The sequence below is a fragment of the Spea bombifrons genome, chromosome 8, assembly GCF_027358695.1.
Source record: "Spea bombifrons isolate aSpeBom1 chromosome 8, aSpeBom1.2.pri, whole genome shotgun sequence".
Lineage (NCBI taxonomy): Eukaryota > Metazoa > Chordata > Amphibia > Anura > Pelobatidae > Spea > Spea bombifrons.
In genome coordinates this window covers 41,545,836-41,561,902 of record NC_071094.1, presented here as the reverse complement: position 1 = coordinate 41,561,902, position 16,067 = coordinate 41,545,836, and the positions used below count along the sequence as shown (strand labels likewise).

The 16,067-nt window shown below is 41.6% G+C and overlaps 3 protein-coding genes across 3 annotated transcripts; 2 read left to right on the top strand and 1 right to left on the bottom strand.

Annotated features, from left to right (window-relative positions):
- The first annotated feature begins 1,482 nt into the window (after positions 1-1,482).
- Positions 1,483-8,992, top strand: LOC128503998 (NTPase KAP family P-loop domain-containing protein 1-like). Its single transcript, XM_053474203.1, has 5 exons — positions 1,483-1,532; positions 3,455-3,501; positions 5,095-5,226; positions 5,568-7,348; positions 7,711-8,992. Exons 2-5 carry the CDS (start codon positions 3,489-3,491, stop codon positions 8,020-8,022), a joined length of 2,238 nt encoding a protein of 745 aa, XP_053330178.1. The 5' UTR covers positions 1,483-1,532; positions 3,455-3,488; the 3' UTR covers positions 8,023-8,992.
- A 555-nt stretch (positions 8,993-9,547) lies between these two features.
- BLOC1S3 (biogenesis of lysosomal organelles complex 1 subunit 3) lies at positions 9,548-10,860 on the bottom strand. The gene is made up of 2 exons (XM_053474213.1): positions 10,842-10,860; positions 9,548-10,246 (listed from the first exon to the last, which is right to left on the bottom strand). Exon 2 carries the CDS (start codon positions 10,235-10,237, stop codon positions 9,686-9,688), a length of 552 nt encoding a protein of 183 aa, XP_053330188.1. The 5' UTR covers positions 10,238-10,246; positions 10,842-10,860; the 3' UTR covers positions 9,548-9,685.
- A 253-nt stretch (positions 10,861-11,113) lies between these two features.
- Positions 11,114-15,472, top strand: TRAPPC6A (trafficking protein particle complex subunit 6A). The gene is made up of 6 exons (XM_053474214.1): positions 11,114-11,445; positions 11,896-11,963; positions 13,998-14,118; positions 14,471-14,554; positions 14,638-14,731; positions 15,376-15,472. The coding sequence occupies exons 1-6, from the start codon at positions 11,365-11,367 to the stop codon at positions 15,405-15,407; spliced, it is 480 nt and encodes a 159-aa protein (XP_053330189.1). The 5' UTR covers positions 11,114-11,364; the 3' UTR covers positions 15,408-15,472.
- Positions 15,473-16,067: the final 595 nt, after the last annotated feature.

Genomic DNA, 16,067 nt, shown 5'->3' with positions numbered 1-16,067 from the left:
GTCATTTCATCGTCATTTTACCTGTAACTCCCTGGATTTATAAACCCCTTAATACGAAGCATGATTTCCCTTTGTACTTCAATGTAACATTTATCTTTCCGTGAATAAACATTAGGTCACTAAAACCGATACAGTATATCTTATAATTCTTAAACAAAGTCCATGTTTGTTTGCGATAAGAAATAAAACTAAACTGAAACCCTAACTGAATGAAAAAGGTCCTTTATTAAAGGTGATTTTCAGTTGTGAATGTAACAATAGACAAAAAACACCTGAAAATAGCCCAAAATTTAAATTAAAATGCAACTACGGGATTCTGATGCCTAAACTGTGTTTAACAGACACTCAGAATATTCCAATGATTGTCTTAACAGTATTTCATGCAAATGTAAAGATCAAAAGAAAAGAAGGGGTTAACATCTAGACCAGACCCAGCTAGACAATGGGGTTTATTCACTAAATGGAGCGTTGTCAGTATTTATTATAGAGGGCCAACACACAAGTTGTTTTTTTTTCAGCAAGAAGAGTTGATATGGCCCTGTATAATGTATAAATCACTATATAAGGAGACTGACTTATCTCACTGATTTATCTATACATTCTACAGGGCCAGCCAAGCTCTTCCTGCAGCAGAGTTCTTACTTTTTCCTTTTTTAACTCTTCCAAGTTGGCCGCTCTCTGGCCAGACACCCTCTGTCGTCATGCCTCATTCCCCCGCTCGTCCCGTACACAGAAGCGGTCACATGATGCTAGAATATAACGAGGTTATATTATTCTACGCACCCTCTGCAGACCTGGACTGGCCATTTGGCACATTGGGCAAATTCCCTGTGGGCCGCGGGCTAACAATGCCACAAATACTATAAAAAAAGTATATCTATCTGTCGAACGCACTTAACGCATCACTGAGCCGCTGGCCTTAAAGCGCCAGTCCGTCCCTGGCCCTCATTTCAGCTCTTGTAGTCACCCTGTCCCTATGATCATCAGACACCCATCAGGTTCACCTAGCAGAGCATCACGGAGGGGGTGGTAGTTCAACAGCTGGAGTGTCAGCTTGCTTATTCCTCCTTTTAAAGTGGTTGAGAGTAATGGGAGTTTCACGTAAAAAAAAGAAATTAATTTATTATTACAACCTCTCTTGTTGTCTTTGGCATGCGCAGTTCCAGTTGATTTTTTTCACAAAGGGCGTCTGGACAAATCAACACCAATCAGAAAGTTAACAATAGGGCAAAGATAAGTTAAAGGGTAGGAATAATCACGCAGATCCGGAGAACAGGATGTCGAGATACATACCTATACACGTCCATACATACATACATACATACATACATACATGCGTGCACATAGTGCCTTGGGCTATTACTCAGCCATCACTTGCCCCCTAATTACACTATTTGTCTGCAAGGTTAAAGTCCAGGCCGGGCCCATATTGACTTAACGTTGTTCTGTGCGTCCCTTATCCTTTCTATCATAAGCCCATTAGCAAACGGGTGGAGAAGCAACTCCTGTTTCTGTGGGACTAATAGGAACCGGTGAGTACACAAATGTATAGCTTTAGGAATGTATATATGTTTCCTGAATATTAGTGTTTTTAGAATCTGTTTATATGCAGGCTTCTATACATTTGAATTAAATATGAGGAGCGAATGTATGTGGGGTATTACGGCTTGGTGAAGAACTTCGTACGCATGCTGGTTAGGGCTGATTTTCCGCAGGATCACCCCGACTTCTGTTTGGGGACAACCAGCCAAGGTTTGCAGTTGAAGGACAATAGAGTCTTCTTCTGCCACCAATCTGGACGTCAGTGACCAATCGGGAATTTAAGCTGGAACATTGTCTGAGGACATGAATTGTAACGGAGAATTACAAGGAGTGAGACCATTGATGAGATGTCTGCTAGATGAAGACCTCCTTCCAATAAATGGAAATTCTCTCTGATGAATGACTCCTCCAATGAATGATATGCCCTGAAATGAATGAGACTGTGCTTCAATGTGTGATTAAAGAGACTCTCTACACGTGAATGTGGCTGTTGTATGTCTCTATGTCTTCTACTATTATTTTTATAATGGATACAGCCTATTAGTCCAAGAAAAAAATGGACTCTTTTGTTGAGGTTGATTCAGATGGAACAAGAGAGCTCTGAGATCCTGAAAACGCATGCAATTGTGCATCTTCCATGTTGGCCCAATGAACGTATAAACTTCAACTAAAGACCCCCAGACTCCTAGATTTAACACATTTTGGTCCATATCAACTATGAGAAATGGATTCTGACACTGAGACTCAAGGGGGCTTTAAGAGGCAGTACCTGGGCAGATGTTATCCATATGACAAAAGTGCCCCTAGGTATCTGCCCACAACAGGGAACCCAATCTAGACATTAAAATGAAGATTTTCTTAGATTACATTGGGCTAGATATCACTGCTTGACCACAGATGCATATAATGTACTTTCTTATAGAGGACACCATCAATTGACCCAATTGAAATAGCTATACTTGAGTGTCACTTGGTTACCCTAATGGCTGTACATGAGCAGGTGTACGTTCCTGAAGGTTGATTTTGATCAATATATTTCTTGGAGAGTTGTTGTTGCCTTTAATGAGTAAAACTGACCATGAGAAATGTCTACATGCGGCCATGAGTCAAATCTCACCTCCCATGGAGTAAGCCTCCAAATGACATACCTATCCATCAAAGCCGCCATCGGCCAGCATGAATGTCCATTTGGTGGGTGCGTGCTAATCCATTTAATAATAATAACACCCCATAAACAAATTCTATTATTTGAAGGATGGGAAAGCCCGGGGATTACATGGTAATAAAATCCATAGCGAGACTTAATCTATTAAAATTTGTCATCGCAAATAAAATCATTATGAATGTATAGACATAAAATGTATATATGGCATTATTTTTATATGTAGGAAATCGCGCATGTTTGTTTAATGAATAGAACTGTAAAACATATGATTTTGGGAAGGTCACAAATCACGTCTTGCAGAAAAGGTTTTTGTTGTTTGTTTTATATTTTTGTAATGACGTGTTATGCAGAAGTAGCCTTTAGAATTTGTCTGCCAAGCACTTTCAGGAGTGGAATTTTGCATCTATTTGTGAGTGAGATAAACAATTCCAGCGAGCGAGACTTCCCTTCACCAATACATCCTTCCTCCAGTGAGACTCCCTTCTCATAGATGCCTTTATGTAAACTACAACCCAACAGGTAAGAGACCACCAAACGTAGCGGAAGAATTGCACAGAAATAAAAAGTTGGTTTAGACCATTCAGGCTTGGTGTTCCCACAACAGATGGAAGGGTAGCAGCAGAGGTATATGAATGAATGAATGGGAGGAGAAAAGGAGGAGGGAAAATATTTGGTGCCTCTAGGCATTGCCTTTAAATGACCCAGTGGTGATATCAAGAAGGACATTATATGTAATTGTCTCCTCAGGTAACAGGATCGCTGCTGGTGGCCTGATGGTGACATGGTGTGTCCAGGTAAGCGCTGCTTTCGACCCTTCCAAGCACATTTACCAAGTCCCCACCCTGATCCCTCTGATAGAGCTTTATGACTGCAGGGTACAGGGCAGGAATGTTATCTTATCTCTCTGGGAACTGCACTCCCACCTTTTCTTATTTCCTCCACTTTGTAACATTTGTCCTATCCGTCTGCCCTCTCTTCTTCTGATTGGCTCAGAATGTTGTACAGGCCCTAGCAAATACTAAACAGGAATAAGACTTTTTTTATTAGCGATGTCACTAAAATATGGTTTCTTTTACTCAATTACTTCAAAACAATTACAGTTTTTATACGATACAATGTTTTTGTGTATTTGGTGAATCTAACTCTTGTAAATACAGTAGCTGAAAAATTAATTCAGATGTCCAAGTCAGGACACCTGTGTTGGGTTGTGTGGCTAGAGGCAAGGGTGGACCCGGTCAGATCAAGAAGCCATGTGGTTGGACCCCTGGTTGGGACCACCTTCCCACCACCTTCCCACCATGCCTGAAGAGCCACCTTGCAGTTGTCAGCTTCAGAGCTTCTCGAGGTGGCCACTTAAGAGCTGCAATGGAGCATTGACCCTAGGCCAGCCAGGGGAGATGAGAGGACCTTCTCAATTGCCCTTTGATCTCCACTGCCTGAAAAGGCATGACAGTGGGACATCTACAAGGGGCAGTGCCAAAAAGACACTTGGGAGGTATCACCAAACGTCCATCACAGATATTGTAGCGATTTGCTATTGGTGGCAACCAAGTGGAATAAGAAGGAGTCAGCTGCAGACTGTGAGAAAATCTGCCCATTAACCCGGACATTCCAAGTGTAAACCCCATGAAAATCAGAGTCCAATTCTAAGAGTTCTCCGTGTGATTTTGGTGCAAAGAATTGGGTGATGAACATTTTGTCCTCCCTGTAACCGCTGCATGAACTGCAACGAGGTTTGCTGGGATCTGGAAAGACAAACTGTGAGTCAATAACTAATTCCTCCTCCTAATGCCTTGGATAGAATATACAACAGAAAGTGCGGCATCTGGAGACATTCCTCCCAGTATCCATACAAGCCCAAGCTGGTTCTCCCTTCCACAGGGCAGATACAGACCACGACTTCTGCTGGGAAGGCACTATGTATTCATTAAGGACACCAAAACTGAACATAACAATTCCATGATCCGAAACGAGTATCGAATATCTTTTCCTTAAGCATTAAAAGCTATATGTAATAAAGATTATGTTACAATACATTTATTCTAATAGCACCCCCTGATTCTGTAGCGCTATTAAAATAGCTATTAAAACAAACACAAGTGCCTGTTTCACCCCAAAAAGCTACACATGGGTCTTTTTACTAGAATTTGGAATAAACAGAAGCATTGTAAGCCAGAAATATAACATGGAGAGAAAAAAGATACAAAAAAAATAAATAAAACAAAAACTAGCTCGATCCCTTGAAAGAAGCTTTTTCTGCTGCTATGGCAACAAACCCTACCATGTCCATGTATTACACGAGTATAGCCTATAAGAAGGTCACACCTTTCACTCTAAACATGCCTTTCGCGTATTCCCGGATATTGTAGCTTCTTTACCTCCTACAGATTTCGAGACGAAGGATGATGTGTACTGCTTCTCACTGGCCAAAGCGCTCTACTACGTTTCATGCCCGGTGACGGTTGGATTTTATGCGCCATGGGGGAGACGGAAAGACATTCTGCTCAACAAGGTGGAAGGTGAGTAACCAAGAATCCTTAATTGCAAAATATTTAAAGCAACAGTCCCACTGAAATATATTTCTCACTTGCCCCTGAATTAAAAGTACTAAATCATTTCTTCCAAAGTCATGTGTTATGCTTTCGACTGATATAACGTTGTTTTAAGGTGCGAATAAGCAAGGGAACTGCAAAAATATTCCTTATGCTGCAGGCGAGTTAGGTTAGGCTTGGGCCATGCAACTGGTCGTCCCACTTCTAATTAAAAAATATATATTTATTTTTCCTTGCAAGATCAGAAAATAACCCAAAGGAAAGGTGAAGGACAATTCTTCACAAGCCTTTGCTTTGTTTTATTACAGCATACCTGTGTGCAGAAACATGGAAGAAGGAGCAGAGCGAAGTGCAGAGAAATGGACAGAGAACAAGAAAGACCACCGGGAAGGACCTTTTCACGCTCCTCTTCCTTATGGTTTTCCACCACCCGGTCATCACAGAAAAACACAAGCAGCGGAAAAACATACGTTATGTCTTCATCAGGTTCAGCGCATGGGAATTCGCAGGTAGTGACCAACTCTGGGCAGGACTGGTCACTACCCTGTGTGACGGTATAGAGGGTTGCTTTGGACTCGTACCCATCAGCCTCTACCGAGTGGTAGGTCGGAAAACCAAAATTATTGATGCGCCCCTCCAGCAGGAATGGATCAGCAAAAAATTTTTATGTATCCCTTTGTGGTTGGCTACATTATTGGTGATTATATTGGGAATCGGTGTCGGTGCCTTGATTCTGATTTTCGGTTTTCCAGTTGGAAACATTTCTGGTGACCTCTTATCAGTAGCCGAAGGTGTCGGAGCAACCGTGGTCGGAGTTTCGGCAGCCGGGGCAATTAGAGTGGGTATTTTGTTGCTAAAAAATGCAATTATCACCCAAAAAGGCAAAGTGGAACAAAAGATGAATAGAACAGACATGAGCTCTCAACTGGGTTTCATGAGCGATGTCAAGAGGGAGGTTAAGGTGATCACACGTTACATCCAACTAATGGAGGTATTCCAAAGACAAAAGATCAGAGTGGTCCTGGAGATCACTAACCTCGATAAATGCATGCCAGACAAAGTGATAGGCGTCTTAAATGCTATGAACATTCTCCTATCTGACCCCAAAGCTCCATTTATCTCTATCCTAGCTGTGGACCCCAGCATCATTGTAGACTGCGTGGAGAGCTCACAGCAGCTGAAAGGCATGGCTAATAATGGTTATCAGTTCCTAAATCGCATTATTACCCTGCCCTTTTCCATCCCTAAAATGGACTGTCACACCAAAATATTCATATTGAGATACATTCTAGAGGGCAAGGAGGAGCTAGCCGGTGAAATGGACGATGGAGACATGGCATTACAAGTTGAAGAGACACAGAATGACACAGAACAGCTCTTGCTACGGCACCGGCAACTTGGTAAAAATGAATGTCGGATGAATGATGTTCCCTTGAGGATTATTAGCTCCGAGGATCTAAATCAGTCCAACAGCTCGCTGTCAGAGAAAGGTCCCAAGACCAAAGCTTTGATTGAAGAAGCCTTCACATATCTATTTGATGACACCATGAAGGAATATATCACAGATAATGTTATCCATATTCGGAGGGCTGTGAATACCATCATCATTACTATCAGGCTGATGGTAAGGAGCGTTCCAAGAAACAAGATAAATCCACAGAAGGTGACGAAGTGGGTAATTCTGGTCACCCAGTGGCCCTGCCGACTCAGTTGGGTTCTGCAATGTATAGAAGATGAACAACAGAGAAGGAGCCTTGAAGGTTTGAAATGCCAGTCTCGCTCATACTCCAATGTTTCATTGTGGGATGTCTTTGAGAAGTCCTTAGAAGAGTTAGATGCTATCAAGGCAAACCTGAAGCACCTCCTGGAGCTAGATGGAGACCCAGAGATCTTCCACCAACTGCTTCAAGATAACTTCACGGTGCAAGATGTCAACTTCTTTCTACCATATACAGTTAATTTGGACTATTCAATAAAAAGACAGCTGGAGCTTTTGCGAGGCAGTAATAACCTATGGGAGGCCAAGAAGACCAACAGACTGACAATGCTTTCCTTGCTTAACATGAACATAGACGAGGTCTGCAAAGAGGTAATCATGCCTCCTTCAATTTTTTCTCTATTTTTTATTTCTCTAAAAAAGCAACAAATTTATACATCAGTTAATTGGGGGGGGGGGTTCTGCTCCAATACGCTGCGGTTCTTTTCACTCACGTTTGGCTCTGCAAATACTTTACTACATACACATCCTACTGTCCTCATACACACCAGCAGTAACCAATGGGTGGCTCTTCATCTGTTGAGAAAATATCCCATGATGCTTAGTTGACATCCTTGGTGTGCTGGTAGTTGGCAGAACATTACAAGGGCTTTTAGTAGCACAGAGACAACCTGTCTATTATAGTGTTTTGTTGTTCTGGTATGTATACTGAATTGTCATATCTTCTCTTGCAGATGAAAAAACTTGGTTTCAAAGAGGAGAACCTTGAAGAGTATCTGCAGAAGATAAAATCACACAATCTGAATGGGAGAGCCCTTGTCTACAGTGATAACAATGAGATAAAGGAGGTCTTGGGCATGGGCTTGGGAGACTGGACACTTTTTAGTGTTTACTTTCTAGGCGTCCTACCTCCTCCCGTAGTAGCCCCTACCACCGCACCAGCATATAGCAAGCCGGAAGCTCCCAAACTAGGAGCGGGGTCCAAAGAGAACATCCTGAAACAGAGCAGACTTTCACTTTATATTTCAAAAGAGGACCTTCAATAAAGTGTTTGTGTTCAGTGACTTGTGGGACCTCAGCCATGTCCTTGACTATATCTATCTTCTTCATATAAAGCTTCTGTGGATGTACACAAGGTTACATGACCTGGAAATTACCGTACTTTAGTTCACAACACAAACATAATGCCACAATGTAACTATTATATTAATGTATGTATATGTTTTTTTTTATAATGATTTTTGTCCTCTCTCATCAGTTGAGATGTAATAAAATGCTTCATGGCTTGTGTATAAGTGGACCCAACACTTTTTATATCATTTCTAGTTATCTCATCTTGCTCATTGACCTGTCATAGAAAAAAATCTTGACTTTACTTTGGCTATGTAAGACTCTAAAGGCTCCTTCTTTGATAGGATTTGAACATTATAAAAAAAACACAATCGAAAAAAATACATGTTACGGTACAAAGATTTCAAACACATAGACAAGTACTTAAATAATGTTTAGATTGTCTTAACCAAGCAATTCAGTGTAATAATTCAAAGGGTTTCTACATGTAGCAAAAAACCCACCAAGAACTTGAATAATGTCATGGAGATCAATTATGTGCAGCCAATTAAAATCATAGTTTCCCATGGAAGAATATTTTTCTTTGAGCATTGAATAAAGTGTTGTATATAGTTATGTAGTTTGACAAAAGTGGTTTTTATTTAATTTAGTTCCTATAAACTTCCTTTATCTGAAGATCTGTAGGCCCCCATTGCAGGCAGTCATGTGATACAGTAATTGGAGGGTGTTGCCGATTTAACAAACACACTACTTACAGCAGTGCTAACAAATGAATCAGGGTATGACAGAGCTTAGATAGATAGATGGATAGATGGATAGATAGACAATGAGACCACCCACTGCCTAGAGATGTGTACTTTGCTCACCAGCTCTTGATCGATGAAAATGTGGTAAATGAAAGATGTTCATTGTATATACAAGCCATAATAAACTTAGGCCACCAAACATTCCGCCCTGATACTGTACATGATACCTTATGGATCCACCACTGACAGAGGGTAATGTGAATTTCTCACTTTTACCAGTCGCATTTCCATCTGTGGTGCTCACGATGTAAAGCCACGTATCCTCATGTCTGGGGAAAAGTTCATTTTACATACAGATAAAGAACAGAAATGTAGACGTTGATGACAGATAATAACCTTTCCACCCGTGCTGTCTGCCCATTCTTCCTGATGTTAAGACTCATCATACTTAAGTCGCAAGGATTATTTCAGACATCGGTCAGCCCTTGATCTTGTCTTAGATTCAGGAGCCATGTACCTATCAGGTGTATGTATAAATTCCCTCACTGTATTAATCTCTAACACCAACACAGGCCGGCTGTTTCACTTATCTATCACCCTCTGAGTAAAGTAAGAATCTTTACTCTGTAGATTACAAGAAGGCATGCAATCATTGGACAGACGCAAGCTCTACTCACTCACTGGTGCATGGAAGCACCTTGACGTGCAATGAAAATAATTATTTTCTTGTTTCTGTAAAATGAATTGAAAGGGATAAAGGAGAGAACAACCACAGAATGGCTTTATTAATGAATACGGCCAAGACACCTAACACATAATACACAGTATTTTTTTTTTAAACTAAGAACAATGTTTATTCTCCAACATGTGGTGCCTTTGCCAAACTTGGAACTTAAATACGGATATCGGGGAGCAAATTGCAGCTGGTGATTATGTCAATCTTTTCAGAGACTCCTTTTAAATCCTCAAGGGCCAGTCTGATGCTATGGGAAGTGTTTATGATGCCATTCTGGGAGTTGCTTAACTGACTAGTCAACGTCCGAATCTCGTTAGTGGTTGTTTGATAGACATGTCTGATGCTGTTGTTAACATCATGGTACAGACGAGAATTACTCTCTAGAAGTTTTTGCTGCAGTAATGTGCTATAACGACCATGGTGCTGTATGTTGACAAGGGGTTTCTCTTCTATTCCAACCGGAGAATGCTCTCCTTCATTCCTGATGACTACCAATGGAGTCAGGTTCTTTTCCAACACGCTGGACGCAATCTTCTGTACCTCACCACCATCCACTTCATCATCGCTCTCGGAAGCTTCTCCCTGCACTTTCACACCACAAGCACTAGAAAATGACCCAGACGGGATGGACGTCACATAAATCTCTTCCTCATCATCCGTCTCAGATGCTTCGCCTTTGACTACAGTTTGGTAACCTTGAGAAGACATCTGTTTTTCCTCATATGGGCAGAAAACAAAGAAATTGTTATATAAAAAACACACACATACACGGAGACTCGAGTCTAAAAGAACTCATGACATAAAGTTTGCCTTTTATTTGTCATTGGCACAAAATCAGGCACTTATGGGGAACTGATACTGCTGGTAAAACCATTATGATTAATGTTAAAACTTAGGCTCTATTTAATATCAAAATTCATACAATAATAGAAATCTCAAAAGGTAACATTATATATATATATATATACACACAATATAATGTAATAAAGTTTTTCTGTCCTTTTAATAAGAACGAGCCGCTTAAACATTAAGACTCGTTGAGCGAACGTTTTATTACATTATCATTCATTTTTACAACTTTTTGAGATTAATTTTCACCATTGTTTGAATTTTTAACATTAATTATAATTTAGACACAGCTTAACCAGGACTATCAATGTTTCAGTAAAAGATTACAGCCTTAATAGTTAATTGGTCATTTTTCAATTATTTATTATTTTATTATGGGAACCGAAACAGCAATTAACTCTTTGTGCGCAAAGGTCGACAGCCAGTACATTTAGCAACAACCCCATCTATTACACCCACTTACCTCACTACAAGTCACTGACAGGACCAGCGGGAACACAAAACAGGAACAAACATCTGACCGGAAATTACTTTCTCGAGAACTTCTGACACCGGAAGTGGGGCTAAGTCTCAATGAACTAAGTTTAACACAAATTCCATTAACTATATTGCCACAAGGGCGATTTCTTGAATATACAACAGTCCAGAAAAGCAGATATGTCCTGTAAATTCAATTTGCGAAACCGGAAGTAGCTGTAACGTTAATCAATGCGACGGAAGTGGGGCAACCAGGAAATAGGATTAGACGAAATGGCCCTGCAGTGACAGCTTGTGGATGAGGAAGAGTAGGATACGTGTATCTGTAAACCCTGGGCAATGTTAATGGCATATATACAGCAAGAAGCAACAAACAAGAAAGACATTGTGATTTAGAAGAGATTCTTGCCTTTCGGAAAGTCCAGCTCGTATAGCGAAGACCAGTGACATAGTGACCCATGACAAGACTGTAAAAGAGGCGGCAGCTGGTACATGGTACTACATCCAACATGGCAGACGAGACACTGTTTGCCCTTCTACACATGGAGATAGTTTCTCATGTGCAGAAGAGCGCAGGCCAGGACGAAGAGGTAAGGCTTTGGTCTATTAGTCAATCATTGGTTTTCTTGTTAGTTTTGTAGAATCAGTAAAAAAAAAAAAAAAAACTACTGAAGCTGCTGATGTTAGAACCGCAGTCCTCATTTCTACCCCACTAGTGGCAATTACTAAATGATTTAGGACACTGAAGTGCACCTTTACCTTTTGTACACCCGTCACAATGATCTGAATGGTAAAATACCATTTTATGTTGGTGCTGGGTTTCCAGACCTTTGGTTTCCTAGTTTACTTGATGATTCCCTTATACCATTTTAGTTTACAAATCTACTGACGATCTCTTTTGCATTACATTGTATATTTATGTAAATAGTTATATGTGCGGTAACAATGTATTAGAAATGTATGGTGAGTTGGGAAAAGGGCTTTTTATACAGTATGAAACCTACAATATTAATCTGTTTTTTCCCTCCAATCCTCTGTAGGATCAGGGAAAACACATACGTGTCCTAGAAGGAATGGGATTTCGTGTGGGTCAAGGGCTTATCGAAAAGTAAGTACTCTATACAGTCTATAAGCGAAGAGGATCAAGCTACTATTCCAACTTATAATAGAGTAGATGTGCATTGCTTGATGTAGAAATATTGGCCGCGGGTTAATTGTTAATTAAACCAACCAATGGTTACAGATCTAAAGGTGTGTATCATATAATGTGTAGTGTGTTTGGTATAAAGTAGAGCTGAAACAACGAATCGATAAAATCGATAATAATCGATAACGGAAATCGTTGCCAACGATTTCCGTTATCGATTAATCGAGTGATCGATTCGTTGTTGGAGCACTCGGCTCCTTTTACTTACCTCCGCGAGCGTTCCCCGCTTCTGCTACACGCTCTGCAGTCTCCGCCTTCTTTTAGCTACGTGACGGATGTGACGCGTTCCGGAGGTAAGTATTCTTCATGTCTATGTGCACGGATCGCACAGAGCCACTCGCACAGAGCGAATCGCTCTGTGCGAATGGAGCCACTCGCACAGAGCGGTTCGCTCTGTGCGAGTGGCTCCATTCGCACAGAGCGGTTCGCTCTGTGCGAGTGGCTCCATTCGCACAGAGCGGTTCGCTCTGTGCGAGTGGCTCCATTCGCACAGAGCGGTTCGCTCTGTGCGAGTGGCTCCATTCGCACAGAGCGGTTCGCTCTGTGCGATCGGCTCCATTCGCACAGAGCGGTTCGCTCTGTGCGAGTGGCTCCATTCGCACAGAGCGGTTCGCTCTGTGCGAGTGGCTCCATTCGCACAGAGCGATTCGCGGGGGTGGGGGTCCACGGCGGGGTGGGAGTGGGGTTTCAGGGGATGCAGGGCAGGGTGTGAGTGTGGGTGCAGGGCAGAGTGGGGGTGGGGGTGCAGGGCAGAGTGGGGGTGGGGGTGCAGGGCAGAGTGGGGGTGGGGGGTGCAGGGCAGGAGACTGGGTGCAGGGCAGAGTGGGGGTGGGGATGCAGGGTGTGAGTGTGGGTGCAGAGCAGAGTGGGAGACTGGGTGCAGGGCAGAGTGGGGGTGGGGATGCAGGGCAGGGTGTGAGTGTGGGTGCAGGGCAGAGTGGGTGCAGGGCAGAGTGTGAGTGTGGGGGCAGGGCAGAATGTGGGGGCAGGGCTGGGTGCAGGGCAGAGTTGGAGACTGGGTGCAGGGGCACAGTGCAAAGTGCTGGGTGCAAAGTGCCAGTGCTGGGTGCAAAGTGCCAGGGCTGGGTGCAAAGTGCTGGGTGCAAAGTGCCAGGGCTGGGGCAAAGTGCTGGGCGCAAAGTGCTGAGTGCTGGGTACAAAGTGCTGGGTGCAAAGTGCAAAGTGCTGGTGCAAAGTGCTGGGTGCAAAGTGCTGGATGCAAAGTGCCAGGGCTGGGGCAAAGTGCTGGGTGCTGAGTGCTGGGTACAAAGTGCTGGGTGCAAAGTGCCAGGGCTGGGTGCAAAGTGCAAAGTGCTGGTGCAAAGTGCTGAATGCTGGGTGCAAAGTGCTGGATGCAAAGTGCCAGGGCTGGGGCAAAGTGCTGGGGGCAAAGTGCTGGGTGCAAAGTGCTGGGTGCAAAGTGCTGGGTGCAAAGTGCTGGGGCAAAGTTTCTTGAACAGTAATAGTCCACCTCTTTTCAGAATGTTTGGGGTTATTTTGTTTCATAAATATTGTGTTTGGGTTCTTGTACTTTGAAAATATTGTTTTTTATTACATCATAACAAAATAAGAATGCTAATGTAAATTTTAAGTTGTTTTTTAACATCCAGTTCATTAAATTCTTTTAAATAAACGAAAAATTTGCATATTGTTTTTTTTTATCCGATTAATCGATTAATCGAAAAAATAATCGGCCAACTAATCGATTATTAAAATAATCGTTAGTTGCAGCCCTAGTATAAAGACCAACAAATGCACCCCTTTAGCCTGCGGAACCTGTGTTCATATTCTTGAGCCTTCGTTCTGTATGAAACTGTGGGTGTTCGAGAATCTCTTCCTTTAGAGTGACAACAGAAATTTGGTAGTATGGTTGCCATGGATACCCAGGCATCTGTCATTTTCCTCTCTAGCTATTTTTTATCTCTCTCTCCTAAGGTTAACAAAGGACAGCCTGTCATCATTCAAAGATGAACTTGAAGTTGTGAAATTTGTTTGCAAGGAGTTTTGGACGATTGTCTTCAAGAAGCAGATTGATAACCTAAGAACAAACCATCAGGTATTAAATAAACTAAAAAAAAAGGTAGTTCTATACCTGTCTTCCTTTGCTCCTTTCTCCTATAAATATGGTCCACAAAAGCGTGTTTTTCTTTTAACATCCATTAACCTACTTATTTCAAACTTAATGATCATCAACATTTTATTATAAGGCAGTTATATACAAAATGTGACTTATTTCCTATTGCAACACATTCAAATACTTGTAGTTCAATAGAAGGCGATATGACTTTGCATGCATCAGTGGATAATGGGTTAAATCTACTAACACACAGCTTTTTAACATTACTTTGACAGTTTTGCTATAACTCCCTGATCCTGTATAGCTGACACGATTGTGTTTCTTGTTATAGGGCACGTATGTGTTACAGGACAACAGGTTTCTTCTTTTAACGCAGATCTCCTGCAGTAAGCAATATTTGGAAGAAGCCCCAAAGGTAATACTTTGCAAACTGCATAGATCAACATGGATCTGACTTCACCACTGCCAGCTCATTCAGTCCCTTTTATCTCCCTCCAGTTCCTAGCATACACCTGTGGACTTATTAAAGGGGCTCTCTCAAACATGGGGGTCAGCTGTACTGTCTCAGCAGAGGTTGTAATAATGCCTGCCTGTAAGTATTGCCTTTAATCTTATTTGTAACACTTTTCTCAACGCCTACAATCTCAACCTATGTTGCCAGCAGCCTGATTGTAGGGCTTTGCATGCAATCGCCATGCATGTGTAGGGCAAGCTCTTCCCTTTATGCAGTAGCCAATCCTCCGTGTAAGGGGTGGTGGGATTTTACAATGATTGTCCTCTAAAATGTAATGTCCCCATGTGGCAACTACTACTGTCTACTCTAAAATAGGCTTAGAACAGCCACTGGCATCTGTGGCCTCCTTTTTGTCCAGTGCATCAAGACATTAATTGAATCTCAGAAGGTCCTTGCTGTCACCCAGCCAGCCCACCTTTGTACCTATTTATTGGCAACCACTTTCGGCAGCTTCAAGGAGACTATAAGTTTATGGGGCAGCACCCGCTACCAACTTAATTTGACCCCTAGGTGCCACCTGCTGCAGTTACAGGCATGACTTAAATCTGTCAAATGGACTTTTAGGGAAATTAGACTTTGATATATTATTGTTCACCCAAATTCAGGGTAAAGAGTTACTCATTGTGTCTAACAAACTAGAATAAAGTGAAATACATCTTTTTTTAAGTAAGTATATTTTACATGCCTATGTTATTTACATGTCAATATTTCCTATCCTGCAGGCAAATTTCAAGTTGTCATTTCAAGGACATAACGGAAAAGAAGATTCAAATACATTTTTTATTTTGCCAAGACAAAAGGTTTTAAAAGACAAGAAAAGATCCCTTAGGAATTAAGTAGGCGCACCAGCTATGCAAGGTTCTTTTATTATGCTGTTTAAACTAGAAAGCCCGACATAGGTTTCCAAGATGATGTCCTGCTTTAGTCCATACTTTAGTAATACCTTTTAAGATTAGGAGTGATGTTTATTGACTGTCCAAAAATTGGAAGCATTAAGCAGTTAGTGTGTAATGCCTCGTTTCCAAGCCGGTGGCAAGGTTAACAGAATAAAATTGTTTACTTAACAGGTTTTGACTAAAACTTGACAAATGTTGGACACAACCAACTTGATGCGGGGATACAGCTAAATTCCGATCTGTAATTTGCATCTTGGTTTAACTCACAGCACACGAGTTGAAATGAATTTTTAGGCTACAGTCGGTACTATAAAATGTTAAAAAGGAAAAGCCACAATGTGACATGTAAAATATGAAGCCTTGAGTCTAAAGGAGCCGTCGTTTTTCTGTACATTGTTTAAACTGTGATTAAACTGTTGGCCTACGAAGGCTGGCGCGCTCAAGGACCTTTTTGTAAAATGCCTTTCTGTATATTTGCTTTTCTTAATAAAGTATAATGGATGTTTCACGTTTTGAAC